This window comes from Rousettus aegyptiacus, unplaced genomic scaffold (genome assembly GCF_014176215.1).
Source record: "Rousettus aegyptiacus isolate mRouAeg1 unplaced genomic scaffold, mRouAeg1.p scaffold_m13_p_14, whole genome shotgun sequence".
Lineage (NCBI taxonomy): Eukaryota > Metazoa > Chordata > Mammalia > Chiroptera > Pteropodidae > Rousettus > Rousettus aegyptiacus.
Window position 1 is genome coordinate 30,149,982 of NW_023416289.1, and position 16,440 is coordinate 30,166,421.

A 16,440-nucleotide genomic window follows, 5' to 3' on the forward strand; every position below is an offset into this window, starting at 1 on the left:
GCGGGTGAGTCTTGGGGGCTGTTGTCCACAGCCACCTCCCAGGCCACATGTCACCTACCACACACTCACCCGTAGCCAGCCAAGAAGCCCAGGCTGGGTGGGCTGACCTTGTCGCTGAAGATAACCATTGGCAGCAGGTTGCAGTCGGCCTGGCAGTCCTGCAGCTCGATGACCCACCACTCCAGGAAGCCGGCAGCCCCTGAGCCCACATGCTCCCTCCGCAGCTGGATGCGCACGCCGAGGTAGTCTGCCTCCTCGTCTGCATCAGGCCCATGAGACAGTAAGGGCCACCACCCTCTTCTAGGGTGGAGGCCACAGCCAGCAACCTCCCCTCCCCCCCCACCCACACTCACTGGGCTGCAGCTGCTTCACGGGGTTGGCTTCAGGCCCATTGGGGGCACGGATGTACTTGGGGAAGAGGTTGGGGATGACCCTGTGGGGAGGAGTCCAGTGGGTCAGGCCTGGCCTAGCCCTCCTGGTGCCCCGATGTCCCCTGGGCCCCCACTCACACTGACTGGTCCGAGGTACCCTCCAGCAGGCTGGCCAGCTGCCGCCGTTCAGTACTATTGGGGGCCAGGTCTAGGGTATGCTTCTCGTTGGTGTATTCCACAGTGCCGCCCTTGGCCAGGTCCCTGTAGGCAGGGGTACAGCATGACCCTCCATGGGGTACAACCCACCCGGGCCCCGCCCAAGCCCAGGACATACCTCTGGAAGTTCCAAGTGAAGCGCAAGGTGATGTCAGCAGTGCCGTTATACAGCTCCCGCTTCATCTGGGCCCGGCTCGGTGGGCTGATGCGCCACAGTGCCCCAGAGCTGCCCTCAATCTGTGCTGTAACGATGTCCTCAGGGCTGTATTGGCTGATGAACTGCATGGCCAGCTGGGTACAGGATGGCACCTCAGTGGGGTGTGGCCAGGCCACCCCTCCCGCTAAGTCATCCCCTCCCTTGCCAGGAAGGTGCAGCATGGGGGTTGCTCACTGGGTGGCGGTCAAACTGCTTGCACAGCTCCTCGTAGGTCTGGTGTGTGAAGGGCACGATGGATGGCTGCTGGGCACTCATGGTGAACAGGGGCTGGGGATGGAAACAGGGTGATGCGAGGCCAGGGGTCCCAGGGGACCCGCACCCAGGCTGAGCTCTAAACCGTCCATGAGGATGAGAAAGCAGAGGAATGGGGTTTGGGGCTGCCTGGCCAGAGCCCCTAGTGTGCACAGAGCTTGCACCGGCACTGCTTCCCCTGGTTGGAGCGGAAGGTGGCTGCTCACCTCGTAGCCACCCAGCTTGAGGGTGACAGTGACATCAATGGGCTGGTTGACCACGCCGACGACAGAGCGCACCAAGGACATGAAGAGCAGTGGGAACCAGATAATACCCACGAGGAACAGGATGATGAGGCCACCCATGCCATACTTAACAATCTTCTTCTTCTTCTGCCCCTTGGGCTGTGGGTATTTCTGGTGGGAGGGTGCATGGGTCACTCGCTCAGCTCTGCCTTCCTCCTGCCCTGCCTTGTGCAGGCCTCCATCCCTGTTCCTTGGCTGCAAGCACTATTCCAGAGCTCTCCCTGCTGCTCCCGGAGCCGTCCTCCATGCCCTTGCCCCTCCTGTCCTCAAGGTTATGGTCTTGGGCTCAGCCAGTGGCCTCATAAAGTAAAATTTTGACTGAATATCCAAACTGACTGAAGAGCTATCGCAGTTAAGACTGTGTAGTGCTGCACAGGACAGAGACTGACAAAGATCGAGGGCCCAGAAAAAAACCCACATGGAAACAAGGCTGCCAATCACTCAGTGGGGGAAAGGACAATCTTCAACAAATAGTGCTGGGACAGTTGAATATCACTTGCAAAAAAATGAAGGTGGATCCTTATCTAACACTGCATATAAAAATTAATTCAAACGTAAGACCTAAATCAATGAACTCTTACAGGCAAATATTTGTTACCTTATATTTGGCAAAACATTCTCATTTAAAATGGAAAGTATGAGCAACAAAAAAAATTAAACTGCCCATTATAAAAATTACTTTTGTGCTTCAGAGGACATCATCAAGAAAGAAAAAACCACAGAATGGGAGAAAATACCTATGAATCATATACCTAATCAGAATCAAGTATCTAGAATATCTATGAATCTCAACTCAATAAAAGACAAAAACAAGGGAAAAAATGAGCAAAGGAGTTGAACAGACATTTCAAAGAAGGATGGACATGGTCGACAGGCATAGGAAAAGATGCTCAATGTCATTAGACAATAGGGAAATGCAAATCAAAACCACATGATGGATAAAAGAAAAAAGACAATAGTGTTGACGAGATGTGGAAGAGATTGGTGGGACCCTGATATGGTGCAGTCACTGTGGATATCCATAGCAGCACTTTTTATAAAACAAACCCAAATATCCAACACTTGGAACAGTAGGATAAACAAAAGGTAGCACATCCACACAATGGAACACTACTAAACCTCAAAAAGAAACGAAATTCTAACACAAGCTACAACATGGATGAACCTTGATGAAATGCTGAGTGAAAGAAGCCAGCCACAAAAGGCCATATATTATGTGATTTCATTTACATGAAATTTCCAGAACAGGCCAATCTATATAGAAAGTAGGCGGTGGCTGCCAGGAACTGAGTAATGAGGGGACTGGAGAGTGACTGCTAATGGATATGGGTGTTTTTTTTTTCTTTTGGAGCGCTGAGCATATTCTAAAATTGACTGTGATGATAGTTGCACAACTTTAAATGTACTAGAAAGTACCAAATTGTATATTTTTAGTGGGTGAATCTTGTGGTATGTGAATCATCCTACAATAAAGCTCCTAAAAAAAGAACAAAATTTCATGTAACATAGTGATGCCTCTTCCACTGGGCATTTGCTCAGGCCATTGTGCCAACTGTCTCCTCCCTGACAGGGTCAAATTCTCTCTAAGAAGCTGCTTCTGGCCACATATAAGAGTTCTAGAAATGCTCTATGGCCTTCTAGCCTTCTAGCCTCATGTCGATGTGGGCTGTGAACCTGGGGAGGGGTTGGGTCCACCAGCACTGTCTGGTTTTTGCAGCATCCATCTGCCCCAATCAGGAGTGACCAGTGTCACCTCGCTACTCCCACCGTGGGCCCAGGCACCTTTTCTGTCTCTCGGCTGCACTTGATGATGAAGATGTTGGCATAAATGTCCTCCACACACATCCAGTTGGACAGGGACAGCGTGGTGTCTGTCCATACCCAGTCCATCACAGCCCGCAGCTCCACCAGGAATGGCACCAGCCGGAACCTGCCCGAGGCCAGCGGACCCATCAGGAGGGGCTGAAGGAGGACAGCCTCGCTCCTCCACCCTATCCTGGGCTGACCCAAACTCACCCCTGGAAGAGGAAGAGGTTGAGGTGGTTGTATTTCTTGGTGAGGAAGTTGCCAAGGATGCGGGTGGGGTAGCCACAGCGGATCTGGTAGGCGGATAGGGCGAAGTAGATGCACTTTACGAAGTACCAGAGTTGAGCCACTGCATTCTGGCTGAACATCCTGGGTAGGACAGGAAGCCCAGGTGAGGGCACCCCACCTGAGTTAGGCAGCTGGAGCCTCAAAGTCCCTGGACCCAGCCTTGGCCCTGCCAGATACTGAAAAGCACACTTCTGCAGGGCAGGGCCCAAGCCCCCAGCACCCACCTTTCGGTGACAGCAGGCAGGATGAAGAACATCCAGAAGTGGATGGCCAGCACCAGGATGACCTGGAAGGCCAGCTTGCCCAGCACGGTCTTACGTAGGTAGAGGGCACGGTCAATGACCATGGTGCTAAACTGGATCAGCAGCATAACCAGGAAGGCCTCAGGTACCTGGTCATCTGACAGGGAAGATGTGATGTCCGTAGCCGCTGAGTGCTTCTGTGGCCGGGAGAGCAGAGGTCAGGGGGAGCTGGGGTGGCTGCTGGGCTCTGCTCACCAGGGGCCCTGAGCCCAGCTCACCCCAAAGGCCCAGAAGCCAAAGATGATGATGATGAAGTCGACAACGTCAGCCAGGAACATGAGAGCATAAACGTCAGTGGCTGCGCGGTACTTGGTGTGCAGGATGTCATGGAAGAAACGTCGCAGGGGCCGGTACATGCTCTGGGCCCTGAGGGGGGTGGAGTAGGGCTCAGCTTGGTATCACTTGGTTCCTCCCACCCGCCTCTGGGTGGGGCCACTCCCAGGCTGGTCACTCACAGGGACAGGCAGAAAGTCTGCAGCCAGATCCCAACCGCCTTCACTCTTTCCCGGGCGCGACTCCGCTTCTTCTCTCTCTGAGAGGCAGCTGCCGCCTCCTCTTCCTTGTCCTCAGCCTTGGATTCTGTTGGGGAGCAGCCACCACTGATGGAAGGCCACAGGGGATTTGACCTCACCCAGCTCCTGACCACCCTGAGAGCCCCCCAAGGAGCTGCTATCACCCCATTTCACAGACCAGCAGACTAAGTACAGAGCCCTCCCAGGGTCACCAGCAATGGGTCAGCTGGGGCTGTGTCCTCTGGACACAGAGGGCATGGTTGGAATGTGGCTGGGGCGGTGGCTCCAGCGTGGGAACTGAGTGGGCTGAGGTGCTTGTGGATGGACAGGGCTGTGTACCAATGGCTGCTGGTCCTCTGGGTTCCACGTTCTCCTTCCTCCTCCTAAAACGCAGACTGATGCGCCTCCTGTCTCGGGGCTTGAGCTCCTCTGGCCGCTCTGGGGACCCATCCCTCACTTCCACCTGGCTATCATCCTCAGTGGCAGCTCTGGCCACCCCTGGCTCCTTCTGAGGCCCTGCGTCTGCCTTGGTCTGGAATTCCAGCAGGGCCGGCTCCTCCTCAGGCTCCTTCTCCTTTTCACGGCCCCCATCATGCTCCTTGGAAAGTGGGTCTTCTTCATGGTCCCAGAGGCCATAGCACTGTGGAGGAAGCGTGAGAGGGAGGGCAGCGAGGAGGCCGGCATGGCCTCACTAGGCAACTCTAGTGCAGGACAGGCAAGATGGCCAGGCCTACCCCAGGGCCCACAGTGTCCAGCCTCACCTCCTAGAACAAAACGGCTCAGGCTGGGGGTGGTGGGGAGGTGCTGAGAGGTACCCGCCCACTGCCTGCCACTCACCAGCAGCTGGGAACGGTGGAAGAAGAGAGCCATGAGCTGCACCAGGTCATACTTGATATAGCTGTCGGTCTTCTCCAGGCCCAGGATGCGTGGTGGGAAGTAGGGCTTATTCTCGTTGCGTCGAAGCACCGTGTGGCTGTTCCAGGGGAAGAAGCCAAACTGGAACAGGTACTTAGTAACCACTGTAACCTGCAGAGAAGAGGGGCTCAGCATGGCGGGGCCAGGCCCTCCGCCCCACCCCCCACCCTCCCGTTACTGCCTACTTCAGTGAAGACGATGGCCGTCATCCAGAAGCGCTTGCTGGGCCGAGGGATGGACAGCATGGCCCACAGGAAGACCAGCACAGGCAGCACAAGGGAGGCAGCCGAGGCAGTGACCATATGGTTGAGAATAATGATGAAGTAGCAGAGCAGCTCTGAGTGGGCAGCCACGCATTGGTACATGGCCTGCAGCAGCCGCAGCAATCGGCCCTGCCTAGCCTCAAACTGCTCGGCCTCCTCCAGCTCTGGGATTCGTAGGCACCTGCAAGGACCACACTCAGGCAGGTTCTGACCCCCAGCCTAGGCCCACCTGCTCCGCCCCAAACTGCCCCCCACCCACAGCCCCTTGCTCAAACCTGTCGAGGAGCAGCTCACTGGCTGTGCGTGTCCGGGTTCGAGTGCTGACAGGAAGTTCCTGGGAGCCACGCAAGGAGGCTCCAGGCTCAGTGACCATCTCCTCACTGCCACTGCGGGTGTTGTAGCCAGTGCTCAGGGGGCTGCTGGTGTCCTCGGGTGTGCGGCTCTGTGGCTCCTCAGCCCCCAACCCACTGTGGAATGGGAGGCTGGTCAGAGGTGGCCAGAGGGCCTCAAGGTCCCAGGTGGACAAAGGTGCTGGGAGGCTATGTGCCCTTGATTGCAGTGGCTTGGGCAGCCCTGGCTCTGGGCCCGAGAGCAGGGAGGTGGGGTAGGTCCTGACTCCCGCCTGAGCCCCTGTGGCCCATACCTACCTTGATGCGGTGCTGGGTGCATCGCGGGCCTCTGAGGGGCCTGTTGGCGTGGCCTCGGCTTCACTTGAGTACAGCTGGTCAAGCACGCCCCGGCGCACCTCTCCACCCTGCAGGGTACACGAGGAGGCTCAGGGCAGTGGAGGTGGTCCCAGCTCTGCTCCATCCCCCAGCGTGGGAGAGGCGGGGGCACGGGCACGTGGAAGGGCATGGTGGCGGGTTGGGCGTATGCTGGGGTTGAGGCGTGGCGGCACCCACCCTGAGCAGCTCCTGTGTGAGCAGGTAGCGTTCAGCGCGCAGCACGTCACTCATGGCGCTGTGGTGCCGTGTGAAGGTGTGTAGCCAGCGCGTCAGCTCATCCACCAGCGTCTGTCCCAGTACCCACAGGAACTGCATGGTGCTCAGCACCCGCTGCATCACGTGGCTGCGGCCTGCAGGGAGGGGCGTTGGCAGGAGGGTGCTGGAGAGGCAGCCAGTGAGAGACCCCCCAACCCCCAGGCCCCTGAGGCCTACACACCTGCTACCTCGTCCTCTGGGCCCTCTGCCAACTCCTCCTCCAGGCCCGGGCCGCCTCCTGGGCATAAGGGTGCTGGTCAGTGTCTTGCTGTCCTGTATCTCCTCCCTCCATCCGTACTCGGCCTGACTCACCCACAGGCAGTTGCTGTGTCTGTTCCTGTGCCTGCTCCTGCCGCCGCCGCCTCAACACCATCTGGGCATTGGTCACCCACGCCTGGTATGCCATCTGCAGGCCAGGGCCTCGGGGTTAGCACCCTGCCTCCCCGACAAGTAAGTCCCATTGGGCCCACATCTGAGCTCCAGAGGAGGAGCTGGGGATCAGATGGCCCAGCTAGTGACCTTCAGCCTGAGCCTGGGCAGGAATGGGCATCATGGGACTGTCCTGCGCACAGCCCACCCAGCACAGCACAGCGCCTGGGCCCCATGCTAGAACCGGGTACCTAAAGGTGGACAAGAGTCTCCTGGCCCAGGAGGCAGATGTGTGTCTAGCAAACATACTCACTCCTTCTCAAAGGCCAGGCCACCAGTGGCTACCACAGACCTGGGTGGTCAGAGTTGGGCCCATGGGAGGCGGTGGGCAGAGGGGCACATGACCTACGTCCCCCATAGTTTGCTGTCCCTTCTAACTGGTGGACTTGGGCAGTCTGGATGGGGCTGGGCAGGCTCCACAGGCCCTGGGGGCATCTGTCCTCCCTGTGCCACCCTGTGCCACCCTGGTGCTCCGTGGATGAGGGACGGCAGGCAGAGGACCCTCCTACATCACCTGGAAGGCACTCTGTGCTGATGGCCTGGGGTCCTCAGGCTGGGCCTCCTCCTCCTCCTCACTGTTGGACTCAAACAGGAAGTAGTCCCCGGAGTGGACGACTGTGGGCAGAGTGGGGCTGAGAGCTGGCCTCCCTAACACAGGGAAGGGCTTTCCACCCTCCCACCCCCACATGCCCGCAAGACCTTCAAGTTCATTTCTTGGGTTTAAGTGGGCCCAGTAACAGGTCTTGCTGGGTTGCCCAGCTTGGGTCCCCTCAGTATCCTATGACTCCATGGTCCAAGGTCCAAGGTCCCCGTGCCACCCTCCCCCCGAGTGACAGCCACAGAGGTGGGAAGCAGCAGCCTAGGGGACGGAAGCACACGCACAGGACACAGGCCAGAGCCATGGAACGAGACAAGACTGGACGAGAGGAACACAGAGGAGACACGGCTGGGAAAGGGGGTGGGCGGTGAGGGTTCAGACTTCTGAATCTCCGAGTTAGAAAAGAACAGAGCCTGTTGTCAGAGGCCCAGCTAAGTTGAGAACTAGCCCCTTATTACTTCACGGCTCGGAGTGAGGCCCGGGGGTGTGCAAGACAGTGATCATGGGGAGCGCAGGGAAAGGGGAACATGCACAGGCTGGAGGTCAGCATCTGACAAACTCCATCCGCCCCAAAGGTGGACAGCAACTGAGAGAAGGGGAGGGTATCTTAAGAGTGTGGTCATGGCAGCCAGATTGGGGCAGTACCTGTGGCGTGGTCCAGCCAGGGCCGCCACCACTGTCTCCGTGGCGGGGAGGAGCCCCCTGGACTGCTGGGCCCTGTGGAGGGGAGGGTGTGGCGAGCATGAGCCAGCAGGGAGAGGCATGGGAGAATGAGGGCGGCCCCTCAGCAGAGACACACTGAGTCCCTGCAGTGACAGAGGCCATGTGGCGCTGTGGGGATGGAGGACAGCCCACAAGTGCAAACGGACAGTCACAGGCCAGCTGTGTGGCTTGTGGGGACAGAGAGTGACCACATGGCACAGGACAGATGGGCCGGAAGCCCTTTGGGACGTCACGTGTTACAGACTCAGGCAGTGGCATAAACACGCCAGGACTCAGGGGCCCGTGAGGCTCCATCCACACATACCTGGCTCCTGGCCAGGGTCCAAGGCTTCCTGGGGGTGGCCAAGATCCACCCGGCTCTGCTTGTGCTTCTTCTGCTTGGTGCGGATACGTTCCATCCTGTGGGTGGAAGAAGGCTCTGAGTGCTGCCCCAGTCAGGAAAACACCCCCACCCAGCTCCCCCGGATGGCACCTACTGTCTTTTTAGCTGGGCCAGTGACTTCTCCTCGGCCTTGCGGTGGAAGTCAATGCTTTTGAGGTTGGCAGCATTGTACAGGGCGAAACCCCTGTGGAGAGGTCAGTGAGGCCCAGGGGGTGCCAAGCTCCAGCTATATAGGCTCCCCTTCCTCTGGGCTCGGCCCACCTACCCAGCCCCTCCCTGCTCACACTGAGGGCTGGCTGCCCAGCATGACCCCGACCCCGTCGTCAAGTACTACAGTAAGAGGGTGGGGATCCCTCCTACTGCCTCTAGTCTCATGGGGTGGAAAGACGTGCAAATAAAAAGGCAGCAACGAGACCACAGGCCTGTCTCCCTGGCCATAGGAGCTGCAGAGGCCAGGGATAGGGAGATTGGTGGGCTCACTGACCAGAGCACAGGGCAAGGGGGGTCAGGCCCTCTGGTGGGGTGTACCCTGACCCAGTGTGGGGGCAATAGCAGGACTGAAACAGCAGCCCCCACACAGCTGGGGCTGAGACCACACGAAGTGCACTCGGGCCTCTGAGGAAGTGCTAATGGCCTGTGGTCGTCGGTTTTCCCTCCAGGGGACATGTCACATCAGGGAATAGCGTCCTGCCCTACATGGGCCTGAGGAACCCGAGGAAGGGGCCAACCTGGAGGCCTGCAGGGCGGTGGCCTGGAGCTCGGCCCTGACATGCAGGAAGTAGTAGCTGAGGAAGACACGACGCTGCAGCAGCAGGAACAGGAAGCAAACACTGTCCCAGAGGATGCCGGCCTCCTCTATGGGCAGCAGGCAGTCCTGGTCCCTGCTCAGCATCTCCTTGGCTGTGGGACAGGCACCAGCACAGGTAAGGGGTGTGATCAGGGTCGGGAGCATGGGTTGGGGTCAGGGCTGTGGGGCAGGGATCAGGGACCTGAGTCAGGGGCAGGAGGTCAAGCATATTTGTCGGGGTCAAGGTCAAGGACCTAGGTCAGGGGTGTGGGTCAGGGATAGGGGTTGGGGTCCCAGAAGCAGTATGTGTCCCAGATGCTCCAGCCATCTGCCCTCTCCACTCACGGTCGTAGTAGCCTTTGACCGTGCACACAAGGCTGAAGAGCTGGATGACCCAGCAGAAGCTGCTCTGCATTTGCTCCACAAAGACGCAGGACAGGAGCTGGGGGCAGAAAGAGGGTCAGTAGCCTGCGGGGTCAGGGTCGGGGTCAGGGCTGGGGCTGGGCAGGCCGGCTCACCGAGAGCATGTTCTTAGAGATGATGACGGTGACATTGTAGAGGATGAGGCAGTCCCACAGCACGAGGCGGGCATGTGTGTCCTTCTGCAGCAGAGAGGTGCCGAAGAGCAGCAGGTAGAAACAGGCCAGCATGTAGCCCAGCCCGAAGACACTGATGCGCGTGGCGCCTGTGACGAACACCACCACCAGCACCAGCCAGAAGAGGTAGCGGAAGACGGCCACTTTCAGCATGTCGAGGTAGGACCTGCCGGGTGGGATGTCACTATGGGCCAGTTACCCCTCCTCCCCCCGCAGCCTCGAGCCAAAGGAACTCCGGAAGGCCCCTCTGCTGTGAGGTCGGTGTCCACGGTGGCCACAGGACATCACTGGCAGCACCTGTCCAAGGCTCAGTCCTAGCCAGAGCCCAGGTGTGTCTGTCAGCTCTGCTAACCAGTCGCCTACGTAGCCCTAGCGAGCCCCCAGCCCCGACTGGGCTCCGCAGGCTGGCGATGCCCTGCGACCCACCTGCAGTGGATGAAGTTGGGCACAGGGTTGGGCTCCCCCCGCAGCGGCTCCAGCTGGTCGGTGTTGACGCCGGCCATGTGCTGCCACTCCTCGGTGCGCTCCGCTGAGAATACCTGCCACTGCTGGGAGGCGCAGAGCAGCAGGAGGAAGTCGCCTGTGGGCACATGGGAGCACCCTGCCACACTGACCCCAAGAACCACTGGCCAAGTGGAGGCCTAGCACATGAAGGGCACAGGGCACATCCTGCCTGGCACTGACCTTGTACCCAGACCAGAGAGAAACAGGTTGTGCATGTGTGCGGGGTGGGGGTGGGGCGACTGGGCAGACACATGTCTGTGCGTGTGAACGCCGGCAAGTGAGGCCCACACATGGGCATGGATACGCACATGGATGTCGGGGACCATGACTGTGTACACATCCTGCCTGTCTGTGCATGTACATGCATGCGGCTCTATGTACGCCATATGCATATCAGGTATGAAGTATGCCTGACTTCATACCATATAGGCACCGGTCTGTGCACACCTGTGTCCGTCCCTCTGCCTATCCGGTACACACCTGTATCCGCACCAGTGTCCACCCTCACATCTACACCTGCAACAGTCCCTGCATCCACACCTGCGTGCACAGCTGCCTACACACTGGCAAGCAAATACATGTCTGGTGGCTGGGCGTGGACATGCGAGGTGTGCCTTAGTGCCATGGGGATGTCCCCTATCTTGCTGGGGAACCACAGAATTGGACTGGCTGGCAAGGCCCGGACAAAGCACCTCTTCGCTGGCTAGAGAGGAGGGTCTGCACTTGCCCACTGCCTGTCCCCGTACGAAACCTCCTTTTCTTCCCATGTGCATGGACAAGAGGCCCAGCAGTGGGTACTCACTGATGAGGTTGGTGGAGTTGGGGGCCCTGAAGAAGTCGGGCAGGTACAGCCACTTGATGAGTGCAGAGTTCATGGGGATGGCCTGGCTCCAGCGCCACGGATAGTCTGTAGGTGGAGGGTGTGCATCAGGGCTCCAGACGTTCTGTCCCTGTCCCATTCTGCTGGCTTGCAGTCTCCAGGGGCCCAGTGTCCAGGAAACTCATTCTTACACTTACACACATTCACACAGTCAGCCTCAAAAACACACCTACTCTCACTTGGAATCTCAAGAGCGTACAGGTCCAGAGCTTCTAGCACATTCTATGTATACATTTCCCAGGCATAAACTGTGCCCCAGGTCCCCATGGGAGGAACTGAGTTACATCTAGAGAATAACGGGCAGGCAGGCAGGCGGGGCAGCCTCCTGAGTGGTGGGCCATGCTATGGATGGACCAGAATGAGACATCATCCTCCATCTCTCGGAATGGATAAAATAAAAAATGGTGGTGACATTGAAAGCTGGCGAGAATGTGGAAGAACCAGGTAACACATATGTTGCTGGCGGGAATGTAAAATGGGACAGCCGCTCTGGGCATTTATCCCAGAGAAATGAGAACTATGCCTTCACAGAAACCTATACATCACAGCCCCAAACTGGAAACAACCAGATGTCTCCCATGGGTGAAAGGTCAAACCAACTACAGTACATTCAAACCCAGGAGAAAAATCAAAGTATCAACACACACATCAACACAGATGCTCCTTACACGCTGTGGAAAAGAAGGCAGACCCAAGGGCGACATGTGTTCTAACTCCACTTGTATCACATTCTGGAAAAAGCAAAACTGTAGGGACAGGACAGGCCAGTGGTTGTCCCAGGGGCGGGGTGGGTTGGGGCGGGCCGACTGCAAAGGAGCCAACCCCAGGGAGCTCCCTGGGCCAGTGTTCCGACCGTGTGAATGACGAAGCTGACAGAGACAGGACTGGAGAAGAACCCTGAGACTAACCTCTGGAGTCCACACAGATATAAGTAAACAAGCAAACAAATAATGGGAGGAGGGAACGCTCTTCTCCAAAGTAGGTACCAATTAATAACTACAGGAGAAACAGGGAACTAGGAAGACACTGCTAGAAAACCAGGTTAATTCCCATGGCAGGATCCACCGGTGGATGCTAAAATTAGCGAATGAAAGCTTAAGGAGAAATAGACATTTGTATGGCCTTAGGGAACTCCCCTCAAATAAGTGTGTATTAATCACAAGAAGGAAAATACTTCACAGGAGAGAAACCCTGCAGACCACACTGTAATCAAGTGACGAAGGAAACTGTCACTGTGCCGAGACACGCTGGCCTCATATAACGCACTGAGGTAAACATGTCACAACCATGATATTCCTGCCAAAAGAGCGTAACCTGGTCTAATGAAAAAAGCACCAAATGATCCCAGATTGAGGGACATTCTACAAAGTAGCAGTGCGGTGCTCCTCAAAAGCTTCAAGGTCGTGCAAGATGAAGAAGGGTAGAGGAGACAGTAGGACAAAATACCCTGGGATCTGCGTGGGGTCCCAGGACAGAAAGCAGGTGGCAGTGGTCAAGCAGGGTGCCCGGCCACGCAGCCTGTGTTTCCATTCGTAGCTGGTGGCACTGCATCCAGGTTCACCTCTCAGTTTTGGTTACTGTACCAGGTTACATCAGAGGCTAATGGCAGAGAAACAAGGCGAAGGGCGTTTGGGAACGCTGGACAACTCGACTCTCTCGAAAGTCAAAAAACAAAAGCAAACAAAAAAGGAGTGCAGTGCCGATAACATGGGGGAACCTCGAATGTGTTCTGCTGACTCGTGGTGACACGCTGAGTCCATTCTAAGGCGTTCTGGAAAAGGCAGCTAGGAGTGGTCAGATGGGCGGTTGCCAGAGGTGGGCAGCGGGGAGGGGCTGCACAAACGTGGGGGTGTGGGGCTGGGACACTTCTGTATCTGACTGGTAGTGGTCACATGACTTTGAGCATATGTATGTCAAAGCTCACAGAACTGTATGCTAAAAAGGGGGTGGATTTTGTTGGGTGTGAACAGAGCCCCAGTGAACCTGACTTCCAAAAGCACCAGCTCGAAGGGCTCCCGTGGCCACCTCTGAGATGTAAAAGGAATGACAAAAATGGGTTATATGTAACACGTTGAAAAAAGAACTGTGGATCTGCTGACAAAGAGAAACGGAAATGAGGAGGGTGAGAAATCAAAGCTCTTTTCACAGAAAAGCCAGCTAACGATGCACCAGGAATAAATGAAAATGTCCATTTCGTAACGCCCCACCATGGCTGACTCGGGGAGAGTCAGTGAAGGAGGACACCACACACATCGATGGTGAAAGGTAGAGGGGCTGGCCCTCCAAAGAGCGAGCTGGGGACCCCGGAATAGGACTCCCGGTTGGGGGCCACACTGAGGACATCGCTGCTGAGTTCTGTCTATGCATTTGGCAACGACCCCGCAAATCCACATTCAAGAGCTTTCTGCAAACCCACTGGCCTGACTAGGAAAACTTCATGAGAGGCAGAGGCTGGGACAGTCTAGGCGAAAGGAGAGGAGAGAAGGGGACGGCCAAACGCAAACGTCGGGTCCTGCATCAAAACAGTCACCGAGGACATAGCTGTGCGGACGGGCCACTGAGTATGAGTACACATCAGACCAGAGCATCGTCCAGGGATGGACAGCTGTGCGTGGCCACGTCCCGGGGAACAGGGGGCGCCCGCTCTCAGGCAGGATTGGGCATAAAGCTCCTCCAGGGACTCTCATGCGCCCAGGAAGAGTGTACACTGTTCCTTGCACTATACTCGCCCCCCCACCCCCCGAAAAAGAACTGTTTGAAATTTTTAAATAGAATGTTGGGCAAAAAAGAACACAATGGGTGCACGGAATCCAGTCACGTGCCAGCACTGCCATTCCAGAGAGATGGCTGCAGCTGTCAGGGCCCATGGAAGGAGCATCCGGGGCACCTGGGTGGGGCTGGGGGCTGAGTGGGAATGGACTAGGGGAGGCCAGGCTGTATAACGGTGAGGGGAGCTTGAGGCCAACTCCGGGGGCTGGAGGAGCCCAGAGCAGGTGGGAAACACCCCCGTGCGCTTCTGTATGGCCACGGTCATGCGCACCGGATTGCTTAGTGCTCATGCCCCACACCCTGCCCACAGCCCGCGCCCTGCTCACCGATGCACAGGGCCGGGGGGATGCCCAGGCACAGCAGGTACTGGTACAGCAGGAAGAGCGTCAGGAAGAGGCAGTAGTTGGGCCAGAGACGGGCAATGGCCCTGCGGCGCCGGCGGGTGAGGATGGCCACCAGCCAGCAGCCATGTAGGATGACCATGAAGTTCATGCGCTGCCCAATCACATTCACGGCCATCAGGAAGCAGATCTGGGGGCCGCAGAGTGGGGAGGAGGAGATGAGAATGAAAGACGGAAGGAGCTGGTAGAAGGGACTTTCCTGGTCCTGCCTGCAGGCAGCCTCGTGCCCAGCAGCTTGGCTCAGAGGCCACAGGCAGCACGGGGCTGGCGGGCAGGCTGGGAGCGGAGCGCCCTGTGCCTCGACACACTAGGGTTTCATGCAGAGTGGGAGCCTGCAGCCCAAGCCCATGGCAGCTCACACCACCCTCCTGGAGGGATGGAGAGGTTGGACGTGTCTCCATCGTGCAGGGGAAAATCTGAGGCTGGGGCAGAGTTGAGACTCTGACCCAGGCTCTAGTCTGAGTCCTGGCCCCTGGCCTTCGCTCTACAAGGCCTACCTCACCCAGGAGAACCCTGCACCCCTTGTGGTCGTTGCCATGTTCCCAGCACATTGCAGATGCTCATCCAAGGCCCCACAGAGGGTGGCATGGGTCCCCAAGTGGCTGAGCCCTGCCTGGGGAGAAAGGATGAGGGTTGATGCCTGGACTCACCTCCAGCCCAAATTTGTAGAAGAAGAAGTTGACAAAATATTTGATGCAGCTGAGCAGGTCCTGGTCCAGCTGCTGACGGGTGCCATCGATGCAGATGGCCTGGGCAGGCAGCTGGCCCAGCTGGTACTGCCGGCGGTGGTGCTCCTGGCGCCGGTACACAATGGACTCGAACACCAGCAGCAGCAGGATCTGTAGGTGGTTCTGGGGAGGGGAACAGTCAGGCCCCTTTGGCCCCTGCCCCACACATATACTCCCCAGCCTTGTTCCCCCAGCCCACCTTGATCCCACCCCTGCCTGACCCCTTGGCCCTACCCTCACCTGGATGTAGCCTAGGTTCGGGAAGCCCTTCCGCACCCCAAACCAGTTGGCCGGGTCAACGGGCCCTCGGTACAGCAAGGACTGGTTGATCTCCATCTTCTGTAGGTTGGTGCTATTGGGGAGGGGCTGGGGGACACAGGCAGCATTAACACCTGCTCCCTGGATGCTAATAACTGGACGCTGGCCCCAGGGGCCACTGACCCTGCCCTGGGCCCCTGCTCCAACCACAGCTCCAGAACAGGTCTGGCCAGACCACAGCTGCCTCTGGCCAGGGACACGAGGGTGCTGTCAGCCTCCAAACCACCTTAATAGAGAAGAGGACAGGGTGACTGGGGCTGGGGAGGCTTCGGGCAGGGGCCGAGGGGTGAGTGAAGAGAAAACTCTGGGTAGGGGCTGCTCTGAGTGGCCTCTCCCCTCCCAGGCCTGGCTCGGGCTCTACTCCCCTCACCCCAGGAGAGACCTGGCCTCAGCGCCTCCTCACACCATGACCTGTATTTCATCAGGGAGTCTGCCAAGTCAGGACCTTTCTCTAACCCAGACACCTTGGCATAGGGAGTGCGTCCTCTGTAGGCCAGGTTGAAGTACACCTCCTCCAGGAAGCCCCTGGCCCTAAGGACGGCCCTCTGCATCTGTCCCTCACTCTGAGCTGAAGAAGCAGCCCCTTCGGCACCTGAGGTGCAGGAGACTTGCGAGGCTCAGGGATGTGGTGCCTGGTGGCAGTACCTCGGTGCAGTTGCTGGAGTACTCATGGGGGCTGACGACCTTGAGCTGGTAGAGCATCTTACACACGATGATGATGCAGGTCCATACCGTGGACAGGCAGGAGGCCATGGGCCTGAAGCGGGGGTAGGGCAGGGCGAAGGCCCAGAGCACGACCAGCAAGAGGTTCATTACTGACACCTGGTGGCACGTGGAACAGGTGGGGCTGAGGGGCTGAGCCGGAAGGTGGGGCAGTTCCCTCCCCTGTGGGCCCCCCAGATCCAGAGAGGCCAATGAG

At 57.8% G+C, this 16,440-nt stretch overlaps 1 protein-coding gene across 5 annotated transcripts in view; it reads right to left on the bottom strand.

Moving 5' to 3' along the window:
* Positions 1–16,440, bottom strand: part of PIEZO1 (piezo type mechanosensitive ion channel component 1) — a 63,878-nt gene that overhangs the window by 591 nt on the left and 46,847 nt on the right. For 4 of the 5 annotated variants that reach the window (XM_016129452.2, XM_016129449.2, XM_036231546.1 and 1 more), the window contains 32 exons: positions 16,167–16,343; positions 15,444–15,569; positions 15,126–15,326; positions 14,401–14,605; positions 11,228–11,332; positions 10,348–10,501; positions 9,844–10,087; positions 9,671–9,767; positions 9,267–9,438; positions 8,633–8,722; positions 8,461–8,555; positions 8,079–8,150; positions 7,350–7,450; positions 6,719–6,812; positions 6,588–6,644; positions 6,329–6,501; positions 6,074–6,180; positions 5,702–5,893; positions 5,349–5,607; positions 5,086–5,274; positions 4,588–4,888; positions 4,192–4,315; positions 3,955–4,102; positions 3,659–3,873; positions 3,357–3,515; positions 3,123–3,270; positions 1,263–1,451; positions 979–1,071; positions 706–878; positions 510–632; positions 354–433; positions 70–259 (listed from right to left, as the gene is read on the bottom strand). In XM_016129452.2, the coding sequence (XP_015984938.2) occupies positions 70–259; positions 354–433; positions 510–632; positions 706–878; positions 979–1,071; positions 1,263–1,451; positions 3,123–3,270; positions 3,357–3,515; positions 3,659–3,873; positions 3,955–4,102; positions 4,192–4,315; positions 4,588–4,888; positions 5,086–5,274; positions 5,349–5,607; positions 5,702–5,893; positions 6,074–6,180; positions 6,329–6,501; positions 6,588–6,644; positions 6,719–6,812; positions 7,350–7,450; positions 8,079–8,150; positions 8,461–8,555; positions 8,633–8,722; positions 9,267–9,438; positions 9,671–9,767; positions 9,844–10,087; positions 10,348–10,501; positions 11,228–11,332; positions 14,401–14,605; positions 15,126–15,326; positions 15,444–15,569; positions 16,167–16,343 (4,853 nt within the window). The remainder of the gene's footprint in view (positions 1–69; positions 260–353; positions 434–509; positions 633–705; positions 879–978; positions 1,072–1,262; positions 1,452–3,122; positions 3,271–3,356; positions 3,516–3,658; positions 3,874–3,954; positions 4,103–4,191; positions 4,316–4,587; positions 4,889–5,085; positions 5,275–5,348; positions 5,608–5,701; positions 5,894–6,073; positions 6,181–6,328; positions 6,502–6,587; positions 6,645–6,718; positions 6,813–7,349; positions 7,451–8,078; positions 8,151–8,460; positions 8,556–8,632; positions 8,723–9,266; positions 9,439–9,670; positions 9,768–9,843; positions 10,088–10,347; positions 10,502–11,227; positions 11,333–14,400; positions 14,606–15,125; positions 15,327–15,443; positions 15,570–16,166; positions 16,344–16,440) is intronic. The other variant, XM_016129450.2, reaches the window with a different exon arrangement.